The sequence below is a fragment of the Ictalurus furcatus genome, chromosome 9, assembly GCF_023375685.1.
Source record: "Ictalurus furcatus strain D&B chromosome 9, Billie_1.0, whole genome shotgun sequence".
NCBI lineage: Eukaryota > Metazoa > Chordata > Actinopteri > Siluriformes > Ictaluridae > Ictalurus > Ictalurus furcatus.
In genome coordinates, this window is record NC_071263.1 from 26,076,508 (window position 1) to 26,092,122 (window position 15,615).

At 38.3% G+C, this 15,615-nt stretch overlaps 1 protein-coding gene across 5 annotated transcripts in view; it reads left to right on the top strand.

Annotated features, from left to right (window-relative positions):
* The window catches only part of si:ch211-63b16.4 (kinesin heavy chain), a 33,594-nt gene extending 18,304 nt beyond the window's left edge, over nucleotides 1-15,290 (top strand). For 3 of the 5 annotated variants that reach the window (XM_053632668.1, XM_053632669.1, XM_053632671.1), the window contains exon 16: nucleotides 18-4,017. In XM_053632668.1, the coding sequence (XP_053488643.1) occupies nucleotides 18-1,414 (1,397 nt within the window). In that variant the 3' untranslated portion in view covers nucleotides 1,415-4,017. The other 2 variants (XM_053632673.1, XM_053632672.1) reach the window with 2 other exon arrangements.
* The last annotated feature ends 325 nt before the right edge of the window (nucleotides 15,291-15,615 follow it).

Below are 15,615 nucleotides of genomic sequence, written 5' to 3' on the forward strand. Positions count from 1 at the left end.
TACTTTTTCTCTTGCAGTGTGTGTCGTGAAAAGTGCCATCCCACTCTCCCGATGCCTCTCTGGGTCTGTTTTTGCGGAGCCCCTACGCCGTCGCTCTGCTGAGAAACCTTCGTCCTCGCTCGGCTCCTCATCCGTCCCTCCACCGCTCCTTGAGTGCTCCAACTGCAAACAGGAACGAAAGATCAGGGAGGAGTACGACAAATTTATCATTCAGGTGAAGAGAGATAGAGACAGCCTGAGCCAGAGAGTGACAGAGCTGGAGAAAGAGCTGAAGAACAGAGGAGGAGAGCAGGGAGAGAACGGAAGAGTGGAGAAAGACAAGCGAAGAGCAGAGAGAGACATCGGAAGACATGAGACAGCGACTGGAAGTAATGAAACCGAGAACGGAAAAAAGACTGAAGGCGAAGTGAGACAGATGAGTAGAGAGGGAGACGAAAGAGAAATTGGAAAAGACAAGATTGAAATAGAGGGTAATGATGACAGAAGGCAGTTCAGAGGGACAGAGCAGAAGGAGGGGGAAAGAGAAGAAGAAAGAGAGAGAAGAGAGGAAAGGGAGGGAGAAAAAGAGAATGACTCGACTGGAAAGGAATCTATCAGCACCTCACATGGAGTAACAGAGGCGGCAAAAAACACTGAGGTAAACAGTCAGGAGTTCATCCAGCTAAAGGAACTCATGTTTTATCAGCTTTGTCCATACAAACTTATTCATTCGGCTCGTCTCTCTTTTTCCATAGCAGGATCAATCTCTCTCTCTCTCTCTCTCTCTCTCTCTCACACACACACACCTTTCTCTCTTTCTCTCTCTCTCTCTCTCTCACACATCTCTCTCTCACATCTCTCTCTCTCACACACACACACATCTCTCTCTCTTTCTCTCTCTCTTTCTTTCTCTCTCTCTCACATCTCTCTCTCTCTCTCTTTCTCTCTCTCTCTCACATCTCTCTCACATCTCTTTCTCTCTCACACACATCTCTCTCTCTTTCTCTCTCTCTTTCTCTCTCTCTTTCTCTCTCTCTCACATCTCTCCCTCTCACACATCTCTCTCTTTCTCTCTCTCACATCTCTCTCTCTCACACACACATCTCTCTCTTTCTCTCTCTCTCTCTCTCTTTCTTTCTCTCTTTCTCTCTCTCACACACATCTCTCTCTCTTTCTCTCTCTCTCACATCTCTTTCACACCTCTCTCTTTCTCTCTCTCTTTCTTTCTCTCTCACACATCTCTCCCTCTCTCACATCTCTCGCTCTCTCACACATCTCTCTCTTTCTCTCTCTCTCTTTCTTTCTCTCTCTCTCTCACACATCTCTCTCTCTTTCTCTCTCTCACACATCTCTCTCTCACATCTCTCTCTCTCTTTCTCTCTCTCTCACATCTCTCTCTCTGTGTCTGTGTGTACAGTCACATTTATTAAGATGAGTTTTTTTTCTGTCCATTCCCTATCCATATGTGTATTCATAAGAATAAGACTTGCTCTTGCTGTGCAAACAGGGACATATTTAATTAATCATGCGCAAGGACTTAATTTAAAAAAAAATTACGCACAACAGTATTCAGACCTCAGATGTAAAGCCTCTCGCTTGCTCATTAAAGATCTAAGTATAAATCTCCATCTTCTTCTGTAAAGACGCTGTGTGACAATGTCTATTGTTAAAAAGCATTATACGTTATCTAAAAGCATTGAAACAAATTGAATCGAATGAGAGATTTAAGCGCTGCTCAGTTGTGCAGGATGGACCGAGGCATGGCGTTGGCCCATTTTTCTAACCTAAGCGAGGAACAGTATAAAGCCTGTAGACACTGAAAATGCTGAAATTTATATTTTAGGCTATAAATACATAAAATACAAAAGAACATGGCATAGTATTTAAAGTCAATATCAGATAGATGAATATGACACTGTTCATTAATTAATTAATAATATTGTCTCCTTAAAGGCCACAAAAGTTTGTTTGGTTTTTTTTTTTTTTGCGCAGAGGACATTTGGAAGAAACATCAGCTTATCACAAGGACCGAATTTTTTAATGGACAAAATTATGAACTACACATACGTAAACTACACGCAGGTTATTTGATTAATCAAAACGTGGTGCCCCAAAAAACTGACTTAAGCATGTGCAGAACTTTCCTTTGTTCACACTCTCAGCCATTAGGATTAGTTCTCTCTGACACAGTTTTTAAAAAACTGGTCCTTCAAGACCTTTAAATGGTTCAGATGTTTCGATCGCCAAGAGACTGTCTGGAGATCCCAGAGGAGCAGTTTGGGGAACAATACCTATTGATTCATTACTATCAGCTCTCTCTGGCCATGAAGACCACCCATACAGTCATATTCATTAGAGTCAGCTCTCTCTACACTTACACTCTCTATCTATCAGGATCGGGTTTCTTTGTCTATACATACTTGCTTCCTGGGATTAGCTCTCTCTATATTCATCCCCATATTCTCTTTATTCATAAGGATCAGCTCTCTGTGTCCATACAGTCTTATTCATTACCTTTCGCTCTTTCTCTGTCAATATTGGATGATCCTAGATCAGCACCTTGAGGTTTTCATTACTTTAACTCTTTTTACCTGAGGCCAAAAATTTGTTTTGGGGAGCCCGTGTTCAGCATTGGATTTATTTGTGATGTACTCCACAGTAGTGGTTCATGACTCGTATGAAAGTAAACACTCTGGGATTTAAGAATTTTTTTTTTTTTTTTTAAACAAACAAGTATTTCTTTTTATACCTAGCCCTCTAAGATTGAATGTTATAATGTTATTGTGGCAGTTATATACAGTGTTTTACTATAATAATAATAAAAAAGCTTTAGTTGTGTTGTCCATTTTATCTCGTTATCAGTGTTATTGTGAAGAGGTGTGAATTGTTTGCCCAGCAGGGGGCTCACACCCCTCCCCCTTTCCCATCACCCTGTTCAGCAGCAGCTAAACACAGAGTCACGATACTCTACACACAGAAACCCAACAGTGTCCCGCCTAATCTTATCCTAAGCCTTATATGACTTACAGCCATAAAATTATTCATTAGTTTGTACTGAACGTCTAATGTTAGATAAACTATCAGATGTATTTACGAACTATATACATCAGATGTATGTACAAACAGCCTCAGAAGCACTTTTCTTGCACGGTTTATGAAGGACATTTGTCCGTAAAGTCCTGTTTCTCTGGGCAATTTGTGTATTAGGCTTAATTTCTATTACAGCCACTATCTTTGATGAAATACGCCGCAGTTCCTTCCGGGATTCTACATGTAAGTATACGGTGTGTAAAAGCAACCATTCTGAATGGCATATTCTCTATGGTAAAGGCGTTAGCGTGAACACCAAGTGGTCTGAGATCTCATCAATACAAACATTTCCAGAAAGAGAACTCGGTCCCCTTTTGAGTCAAATTGTATTGTGAGCACCAAAAGCACTGAGAGTGTTTGCGGCTAGTTCGTTTTCCGGTCCACTTTAACAGGACTGAGTATGGTGCATTGAAAAAGAACTATATGTGAAAACACCCTTATTCTTCATCGTCACTGTGTTTGTGTCTAACGGAGTAGCCTCTGAGAGTGGTGTTGCGTGTTTGTGTATAAGTATGTATCAGAAAGCAAAAGCTCTTGCACACAAATAAAACTGCAAAGTGAGAGAGAGGGGGCTTTACCCAGAATGCACTAGTCCAAGCACAGTTGAAGAGAGACAGGAACATTACCAACAAGATCCAAGAGTTATTTCCAGACTGATCTCAGTTTAATAATTCATTTTTAGACTGTATTGTTTTATTTATTGTCATTTTGTGTTTCCTTTGTAAGATTTTAGTATGTATAAACTGATGAGTTCGGTAATGCTCTCGTGTTTTAGGAGACAGGGATCTTGGTGCAGTTTGTTGTTTACAGGCTGATCCAAGTTTAGTAACGCTGAGCATTTTAATGGATGGTTTAATGTTTATGAACTGATTCGAATTCAGTAAAGCTGTGCTATTTTAGGACAGTTCAATGATTCTAGACTTATCTGAGTTCAAGAATGCGGTGTTGTTTTAGGAGAGCCTACTGTCTGAGCTGCACAGCATCAGAAAGGAGTATGAAGGGCTGAGGAAGAGTGCGGCTCTGTCCATCACACAGCTCCATAAAGAAAAGGTTTTTACCTCTCCACTGATTCATTTCCAGCTTTACCAAGCACACAGTCTCTGTATTAAAGCCATACTGTTTAATTTAATTGCTGTTTCCGCTGTTATTGTTCTGTGTTGCAGGCTGAGCTGCTCTCTCACATAGATGACACCAAAAGCTGCTATGAGAAAGTATGTAAATGAATGCACATTTTAAGTTTGTTTTAGATGCTGTGTATGCATTTAGGTTGTTTTCTTTTTTTTATTTTTTTATTTTTTATTAAAGTGTGCATTTTAACACAAAGTATGTGTTTGTGTGTGGTTCTGTGTGCTTGTGCTGCCCCCTGCAGGTTTGTTTAGAGAATGCAGAACTAAAAGCAAGACTTGAAGCCCTCTTGAAAGAAGCCAACTCCAGACCATGCTCTGGTTGCAATGGCAACACCGACACGCACGGCTCACACACACACACGAATGTGCACAACTCACACATGGACACACACTCCTCACACACACACACGGTCACCACTAACACGGAAATGCTTGTTGTGTCACACAGTGTTTGTCAAGAGTGCACCAGTGATCTTCCTCAGGGTGAGGGGGACACACACACATGCTCACACACACCTCACACACACGCACTGATGACAAAGGTTATGATGAAGATGATGATGATAATGATGAAGGTTATTATGATTATGATGAAGATTATGATGATGGTTATTATGATTATGATAAAAGTTATGAGGAAGATGGTGATGAAGGTTATTATGATGATGATGTTGGAGATAATGAAGGTTATTATGATGATAAAGATGATGGATAAAGATGATGAAGGTCATGATGATGAAGATGATGGATAAAGGTTATGATGATGATGCAGGTTATTATGATGATGGAGATAATGAAGGTTATTATGATGATGATGAAGATGATGGATAAAGGTTATGATTATAATGATGATGAAGGTTATTATGACGATGATGATGGAGATAATGAAGGTTATGATGAAGATGATGATGAAGGTCATGAAGATGATGGATAAAGGTTATGATTATAATGATGATGAAGGTTATTATGACGATGATGATGGAGATAATGAAGGTTATGATGAAGATGATGATGAAGGTCATGAAGATGATGGATAAAGGTTATGATTATAATGATGATGAAGGTTATTATGACGATGATGATGGATATAATGAAGGTTATGATGAAGATGATGGATAAAGATGATGAAGGTCATGAAGATGATGGATAAAGGTTATGATTATAATGATGATGAAGGTTATTATGACGATGATGATGGAGATAATGAAGGTTATTATGATGAAGATGATGGATAAAGATGATGATGAAGGTCATGAAGATGAAGATGATGGATAAAGGTTATGATTATAATGATGATGAAGGTTATTATGACGATGATGATGGAGATAATGAAGGTTATTATGATGAAGATGATGGATAAAGATGATGATGAAGGTCATGAAGATGATGGATAAAGGTTATGATTATAATGATGAAGAAGGTTATTATGACGATGATGATGGAGATAATGAAGGTTATTATGATGAAGATGATGGATAAAGATGATGATGAAGGTCATGACGATGATGGATAAAGGTTACGATTATAATGATGATGAAGGTTATTATGACGATGATGATGGAGATAATGAAGGTTATTATGATGAAGATGATGGATAAAGATGATGATGATGAAGGTCATGATGATGACGATGAAGGAAGATGTTCACAAAGGTTATAATGATGATTGTGAACTCTATAAACTCCCAGCATGCATCAGTGGGTCTCGTAGGGGTGGGAAGTAGCAAAGTACGATGACTACTTACAGATACAATTTGTACTAATTTACTATTAATACAATTTTGTAGCTTTTACATACAGCGTTGATATAATGTCCATGCTACTACAATAAATTAAGTTTGTAAACGTACGTATTTCTATTAAGTTTTGAAATCTATTGGTTTTTTTATTTTTTATTTTATCCTGTATATTATATGAAATTATGTCCTTGTAATTGATTTTTTTTCTTTCTTTCTTTGAAGATAAAGGGAGTAAGTGTTGCTTTAGCTCATGTTCTGGCTTCCCTGAATCAACTGAACCACCTGAGCCAACTTCACACACCTGCCGCTGTGAACCAACACTCCACAAACCCAGCCTCTACAAACAACTGTGGGTATAACCTACTCACACACACACACACACACACACACACACACACACATTCAAGAACATACAGACATGAAAAGATCATTAATCATGTGAGTTTAAAATCACTGAATAAGACACAGACCAAATTTCTCACACAACTAAACAAATTTTTTTTTTTTGAAGGGCCTTTATAACACATTCATAAGCATTGTATAAATCATATAAAATAAAGTGATGCTGGATTATTAATGAAGTCAAAGCGTGTGAAGCGACAGAAGTTTCATGTTTCTTTACATGAAAGAAAGAAGGAGAAAAAATCCCCCCTCAGTTATCATATATGAACCCAGATCTCTACAGATCGAGATTGTTACTGTGATATTTTTATGCTTATCTTGCAATTTATTTAGTTCATTTCGACTAAAAACACATTTGACTAACACTTTAGATTGAGGGCATTGCAAATCCGTATAGATAAAATTAATTAACTGAAATTTTGTTGAAATGATGCTTGAATTTAAATGGACCACCAGCCCTTCCTGTGAAGTGTATTCGGTTTCATGCTGCTGTAAGAAATAAATACAACAAATACTTAAAAATAAATAAATAAATAAAGACAAATATATATATATATATATATATATATATATATATATATATATATATATATATATATATATAAATAACTTTTTCAGTTGGCTGATAATGATAATTTAGGGTTCTCTTTTTTCTCATTAAAAACAATACTGTATACTTCATAAAAAATCATCTCTCTGGTTTTTGATCTAAAGCTTGATATAAGTCCTGCTATATAAAATTTGTATTCAGTGCTTATATATGCGTTATAGTTGCCTATTGGAGTTGATACCCTTCAAATAAAGTTTTAGACCACACAGTATATACTGCATATATTTCTTTATGTAAGTCACATTAATGTACCAGGCATTTTTATTTTTATGTATGTATTCTGACATTTTAAAGGGCACATCATAGACTCTGTTGATATGATTTAGTTTTATATTTATTTATTTATTTATTTTTTAAAGTGTTTTGTTCCAGTAAGATTTTGTTTTGTATGTGTGTATGTAGAAGACGGGAGCACAGTCTATTGCTGGACGTGATGCTGGTGCTGTACAAAAGAGAGTGGTTCCTGCAGGACGCCATGCCGTACGTCAGACGCACACTCAAAAAATGTGGCCTCACTCTGGAAGACTCGGACTGAAGGGTGTGTTTTCTGTGGTGGTGGGAGAACACGAGCAAATTTGTGTCTTCAGATTAGTTAGAACAAGATTATTTGTGATGTGAGATATTCCATCTTGATCTCAATGCTTGATGCCTTAATTCCTGTCATAACAACGTCTGTCTCTTGGCTGTTGGTGTTACAGATTTGTGGCAGACACACATCTGCAGCAGCTATGACACTGGGGTGTTCCCTTGGGATCGCTCCTCGGCTCTGTCCTCTATTATTTAAATGCTATTTTTGGGTCATATTATCTTCCATTTTGGTAATACTGCTCAAAGAAAAAGCTGCAGAGACTTTCCCATGCCTTTATAACTGTTTGTCTTGATTACTGTAATTCCTTTTTTATTGGAATTCCAGTAAAAAAAGCCTCACGCAGCTTTTTCCTCTCATACCTATTTAGAGCACTTCCTCCCGTACATATACTTACAGGGCTGGACAAATCACTAGGCCAGGCATCCAGGACAGGCAGATTATGCGGCGTTTCGTTTTTGGTGTAGTGATCACCAATGTTTTTCTTCTCTCGTCCAATTAGCAGAGAATAAAAAAAAACCTTACATTTATCATCATCCCCACTGAACCGTTTAGGTATGAACTGGAACGTCAACTGCTCCCAAGACCTCCTTGACCCGACATCAGTACCTGCCTTCATTAATGCTCTTGTGGCTGAATGAACACAAATCTTCACAGCCATGCTACAAAATCTAGTGGAAAGCCTTCACAGAAGAGTGGAGCGCATTATAACAGCAATGAGGGACTAAATCAGGAATATCACTCTTGAATATTGGACTGGTCTGGTGTCCACATACTTTTGGCTATGTGGTGTACAGTAACTCTTCTCTTAGTGCAACACTTTTGCTTCATCCCAATTCACCTACTTATACTATGTACTAAAAGTATGCACTCTTTTTGTGAAGAAAAAGTACATATTTTGAGGGTGTAGCAAAAGAGTACGCAAGTCCCGGGACATACTAACACTTCATGTAACAGAAGAGAACGATGTTGGCTAGTTACGCACGGCGTCACCGTAAACAAACTCCTCACTGCATTTCAGCTATTCTTCATTCATTATTCCTTATGTAATTTATACAATGTAACTGAATTTACCATTCCTTTGATTTATTTATTTTTTAAAGGAAAACAGAAATGCAAAATGTGATTCATGCCAGAAGTTTATTAGGTACTGCGGCAATACCACACACCTAATTTCTTACATATTTTTTAAAAATTCAGAGTTTATATTTATTATTTATGATTTCACGTGAACCTATTGAATTGTCCCAAAGTTGTTGAGTTGTTTTAGTTTTCAGTTGACTTTCAGAATCCTTGAGTAACTGAACTTGTAATTTATCGTTATTTCTGTAATTAAATAGGACCTAAATGGAGTAACAGTCTCATATGATTTATTTTACAGTGCCCTCCACTAATATTGGCACCCTTGATAAATGTGACCAAAGAAGGCTGTGAAAGATTGTCTTCACTGTTCAACATTTTGATTTTTTTGTTTGAAAAATTCACAAAAACACTCTGCTCTCATGGATATCAAACAACTGCAAATACAACACAGGTTTATATATATATATATATATATATATATATATATATATATATATATATATATAATGTGTGTGTGTGTGTATATATATGTGGGGGTGCCACAATTATTGGCACTCTTTTAGTCAATAGACTAAAAGCTAGCTCCCTTTGCTAAGATAACAGCTCTGAGTCTTCTCCTATAATGCCTGATGAGGTTGGAGAATACATGGCAAGGGATCTGAGACCGGTCCTCCATACACAATCTCTCCAGATCCTTCACATTTCGAGGTCCATGCTTGTGGACTCTCCTCTTCAGTTCACCCCACAGGTTTTCTATGGGGTTCAGGTCAGGGGACTGGGAGGGTCATGGCAGGACCTTGATTTTGTGGTCAGTAAACCATTTTTGTGTTGATTTTGATGTATGTTTTGGATCATCGTCCTGCTGGAAGATCCAACCATGGCCCATTTGAAGCTTTCTGGCAGATGCAGTCAGGTTTTCATTTAATATCTGTTGATATTTGATAGAGTCCATGATGCCATGTATCCTAACAACATGTCCAGGTCCTCTGGCAGAAAAACAGCCCCAAAACATAAAGAGCCACCACCATATTTAACCGTGGGCATGGGGTACTTTTCCATATGGCTACCTCTCTGTGTGCGCCAAAAAGCTCTATTTTGGTTTCATCTGACCACGGAACCCAATCCCATTAGAAGGTCCAGTAGTGTCTGACAAACTGAAGACGCTTGAGTTTGTTTTTGGATGAGAGTAGAGGCTTTTTTCTTGAAACCCTTCCAAACAACTTGTGGTGATGTAGTTGACTTCGGATTGTAGTTTTGGAGACTTTCTGACCCCAAGACACATCTAACTTCTGCAATTCTCCAGCTGTGATCCTTGGAGATTTTTCGGCCACTCGAACCATCCTCTTCATAGTGTGTTGAGACGATATAGACTCACGTCCAATTCCAGATTGATTCATAACATTTCCAGTTGAGTGGAACTTCCTAATTATTGCCCTGATTATGGAAATGGGCATTTTCAGTGCTTGTGCTATTTTCTTATAGCCACGCCCCATTTTGGAAGCTCAATGATCTTTTGCCGCACATCACAGCTACATTCCTCGGTCTTACCCATTGTTATGAATGACTAAGGGAATTTGGCTCTATGTGCAGGCTTTGGGAGTAACGGAACACATGTGACGGTATTACATAATCAGGATACAAAAAACTGGTAACTGTAATCCGTTATGTCAAAAAACAAAGTAATCAGATTACACGTACATTTAGTAAAAAATGGGAATACTATCAGGATTTTTTAAAAAAAATTTCATTTAAAAGAAATTTATATTTTGACATAACACAATATAGACAGCTGCTTGATTATAGTTCTGGTTGTCTCTTGCCAGTTGTGGCTCACGTTAGCAACCTCCTGGTGCAAGCGCAAATAACATTTGTACAAGTTAATTCGGTAGAAATTAACACAAATTAACTTTGTGCAAAAGTTATTTGCGCATACGCCAGGAGGTTGCTCACATGGCTCAATTTGGTGGAAATGAACACAAATTGTTCTCTGAAATGCTTTTGTTAGGGTGACCATATGTCCTCTTTTTCCCCGGACACGTCCTCTGTTTCGGACCTTAAAAAAGCGTCTGGCCGGGCTTTAAAAATCTGAGAAAATGTCCGATGATTTGGCTTTAATTTCGTTATGATGTGCTTATGGTCTAATACTGCATAATGTGTGTGCATGTTTGCATTGCTTTAACCCCTCTCTGTAATTTCCGCCTTCTTGCACAACAATCGGTCGATATTAAAAGGCTTGCAGCAACTATTGGCCAAATTCTGCCACTTAATCATTAGCCTACTCTCAGTGAACACGCAAAGGCAAACTGCTGTTGTGTACGGCGTCAAACAGTTGCTTAACAATAGCAGCAAATGAAGCTACCCTGAGTCGAAACAATGCCCATGGCCATAAAAGCTCATTTTTAATTTCATGTTATCACATTGCTTCGTATTACATGGTCATTCAAATGAGTAAATGATGGAAGAAGGTACACTCGTGGGTGGCATCTAATATTTTATTTTATTCCATGGACGTTCAAAAGAATGTAGGAAAAAAATGTAAAGCGTGGGCACAGTGAAACCAATTTTATTTGTATATATATATTTATGTGATTCTAATAGTTAAAAATTAAAGTTTGCCTTCATATTAAAACTCTTTCGAACGCTATTAATACCTCTGTATGATGCTCTGAATCAGCTAGACTGAAAACGTAATTGCTCTCATCTCTGTAGAGAACATGGAGCTGACTGGCCTCCAGCTACAGGGTCCATGTGAGTGGAAGGACACCGCATAGGAGCAAAGAGGTTAAAGACTTATTTTATTTGAGTTATCTAGTCCACTAAGTACACAAAAGTTCATCTTTGGTTCAAAATGCTCCTTTTAGTTCATCTCAAATCTCAGAGAAACCACTCATCTACTTGTGCAATCCTTTTACATCCTCATCAGTGATATTGATATTTTACCATGGATCTGTATTATCACATTATATTTTGTAAAGCACCAGTAACTACAGAAGGCGTTACTGCCTAAGGAGTTACACACCCTTTTACATACATTCACACCACCTGCATTTAATATAAGCATACACAAAACAGTGCAATATACCAAGAAGAGTATATCTATGGGAAAATGTACACACAGTAGGATCGGGGATATGAGTGAAATAAATTGGTCGTATTATGCAAAGACCAACCCTTTAAGGAGTGTATGTTCTCAGAGAATACCAGAGAAGTCACATATTAATTATGTTCTAGCATATTCCCAGCAATGCCAAATGACCAAGCAGTGTTATCCAGCATTCAGTTGATTAGGAGATGGAAAAACACTTAAATGTGAAGTAGATGGATTTCAACAGCCAGACATAGCCAGGAGACATTTCACCACAAATCAGGCTTTAAAGGATAGATCAAGTCTGGCCCAGTGTGAATGTGTGAGACAGAGAATGTCTAATTGTAAGAAGAAGAGTCATCGGTATGAATAGCCAGATGATCTATATTTTGATGGGATACTCTGCAGGGCCATCAACAATTTACTGAGGTTAATGTTACTATAGGAATCAAATTTGGGAGAGCAGATCAATACTAATGAGGTATTTAGGGATGATGTATGGTCTGTATGTGATACACAAGTGTGGGCCTTTAAGAGGTTCAGGAGATATTGTGCTGATGTGTTTGCTACAGCAAATCTACAAGGAAAGTTCATCTTTTTTTCTGTTAATCTTTTGACTGACAATCACTCTGTCCTTAGGACCTGTCTCTCTTACACACAGACACTAGGGATCTGTAAATGATACACCTGCGGACATCTTAACATCTACCAGTATCATTGAATCTGTCAAATCTCGGTTGTGTTTGATAAGGCTCTCTACAATCTTCTCCTCCATCCGAGCCATTCAGTCCCTTTTTTTTTTTTTTTTTTTCAAATGTTAAAACCCCCCGTGACCCTGAAAAGGAGTAAGCGGTAGAAGGTGGATGGATGGATGTTAAAACCAAATATTGGTGGCATGAAATTATTCATGCTTAGGGGGGGGGTGGGGGGAACACAGCCAGTTTGAGATTAAATATAGATACAGATGCTTGGAAAACTAAACAGATCTGTGACTGCATGTAATTCCTACAGATTAGAAAAAATATCAAAGCATGTCCATAAGGGAGTGCTGTTTCATTGGTTTAGGCATGCTCGTCCACCAGGGTAGCGTGTAACCAGGGAACTACAAGCAAATATTTACCCCCAAAGGGAATGTCAATTAAAGTTTCCAGTCATCCAGTTTGTTTGGATAACTCTGACAAAAAATATCCATACAGTACAAAGTGTGCAAAGCTGGACATCTGGACACACGAATCTCTCACAAAACAATCCCACATGCCCCAGTGAGGAGACCAGATGCCACAGGTCGAAATAAGACATGTACCTATACTGTACCTGAAAGACAGAGGAGACACAATCATGTCTAAACAGAGGTAGATTTACAGTAAAGTATGCCTTTGTGGCCTCTTTACTTCAGAAGGTTCACGTCACAGAAATGAAAGCAAGATAAGTTTCATTTCATTGATTTTTACGGCAGGGAATTCCCAGAAGGTTAACTTGGTTACATTGGTTATATTTTCTTGAGAATTCTTTATGCAGTATACATGCGAAGACTCTTGTAAACACTGTGGTACTCTGACATCACACACACAAACACACTGAAACCTTTTGCCTCTTTCAACTGTTGACTGTGAGAGTGAATTTCATTGTCCGTATTTTGCAGTGTTTCCTCAATTCCAACTTTGTTTCTGTTCATACATTACTGTAACTGCAACGTCAACCTCAGCTACCATCACTGAGAGAAAAAACCCTTCAGCAGTCAAAAATTCAGCTCAGTTCAATTCAAGGCCACGTAGAATCGAACAATGATTAGACAGAATCAAATCCGAGCACCGAGCTAAGGACCGGATGGTGAACAGGCCGGTGTGGAGAATGTTCCCATGGGGCTGTGGGTGAAAATGTTGAAAGGCCAAACAATGGCTCTGTGAAAGTCGTGGGATTTTAACTCATGGTTAGTTAATTAAAATTGTTGAGCTGCCAGCGCCAGATTGGAATTTAATTTGAAGTGTTATGAAAGTAATCCCTAATCTAATTGTTTTTTTGTGTTTCATAAGTAATCTACAAGGAATCTACAAATAACTGCCACCCTATGTAATAACACTGCGATGTGACAACATGGTATCAAGGTCACTATTGGTAGTGTTAGTTAGCCCCCAATCAATACACCAGCAACAATAAAGAAAATTCCGGGGTTTTTTTTTTTTTTTGCACTCCCATTCATCTGGGTTTCCTCTGAGGTCTCTGGTTTCTGCCCACCTCCCTAAAACATGCAAGTAGGTGGATTGGTTACATTAAATGGTATGTGTTGGTGTGCCCTGCAGTGGTTTGGCATCCCATCTGGGGTATATTCCTTCCTCACATTCAGTATTCCTAGGATAGGCACCAGGATAGACTACCACGACCCTGTCCAGGATAAAGAGCTTAATTAAGATGAAGGACTTGTTCATTTAAATAATCAACAATTTCCACAAATAGACCTCGTTATCTAGGGCTGAACAAGAAAATTTTCCTAAGCACAACTTTCTAGTGTGTGACCCCTGTCTGGACTTTTTGTTCTCACGATTCTGTTAGCCATTACTCAGAAAACCTGAGAAATGCAATTTACTACAATTGAATTGGGTGCTGACGTAGTAATGCTTTGAAACACGCAAGCAGTGGTGGCAGTAGCAGATTTCACTTGTCAGTCAGAAATATACGTGCTAGCTAAAGGCTCTTGTTAGAGCACAGGTAGACAGATTGGACCACAGAAATGGAAAGGCTTGTACCATGTTCTTGATCTCTGCGCCTGTTTGTGCATGTAAAATGACAGTACTTTTGAATTACTGTATATTGAACAAAGCAAAGGCCTTTTCAAAAGTACTTCACTGCTTCTGGACAGTGTTGATGTATGGCTTCTAGTTTGCATAATAAAGCCTTAACTTGCATCTGTGGATGCAGCGGCGAATGGTGCTGACTGCCAAAGGTTTACCAAAGTATTCCCGAGCCCATGTCAGGATATCCATTACAGACTCATGGCGGTTTTTAAGACCGTGACGTCTGAGGGATCAAAGATCACACGCATTCAGAAGTGGTTTTCAGCCTTGCCCTTTACGCACCAAGATTTAACCGGATTCCTTGAATCTTTTAATTATATTGTGCACTGTAGAAGGTGAAATGCCCAAAATCCTACCGATTTGTCTTTGGGGAATGTTCTCAAAGGGTTGGATTATTCACTGACGCATCTGTTGGCAGATTCACGAGTCTCGACCCATCCTTGCTCTTGAAGGACTAGACCTTTTTTGGAGGCTCCTTATATACTATGATTAGACGATTGCCTCACCTTTAGGTGTTCCAAACCCATAAGATTTTCGTTCATCTTCGGAACACAAATGAAGACATTTTTAATGAAACCTGGGAGAATTCAGTCCCTCCATTTACAGTCCAAGTAACCAAAACTTTCAAGCTAATACTAGAAAACAATTGCAAATTCATAACAATACGTTTTAGTATTTCGTGACTAGGATTATTGTGGATTTCCTGTAAACATTATAGGCATTAATCAGGCATACCTATATTTTAAATATAAGTCTCAAACAAGTATATTATCTAAGAAATAAATGCACAGGAGTAAAACCAACTCTGCCTGGTTTTTGAAATAATCAGAAATGACTACAAATAGATGAGGTAATCCAGGGTTAGATGAGAAAATGTATCCTAAAAAATAAGATACATTAGAAACCTTAGTGCTGTGTAGATTAAATTCACTATAGTCTTAATGTTGGTTTGCAATGCAGTATTGTGGTAACATAAATGTTTGTTCTTATATTCTCATACACCACTAAAGACAGTCAAAAAGTCCTGCTTTTTATTTTAAAACATATACATTTTCGCACAGGCTCGAAACCTTTGGTTAATAACTGGAATGCTGTTGAATTCTCAGTTGTTTCGGACTGAAGG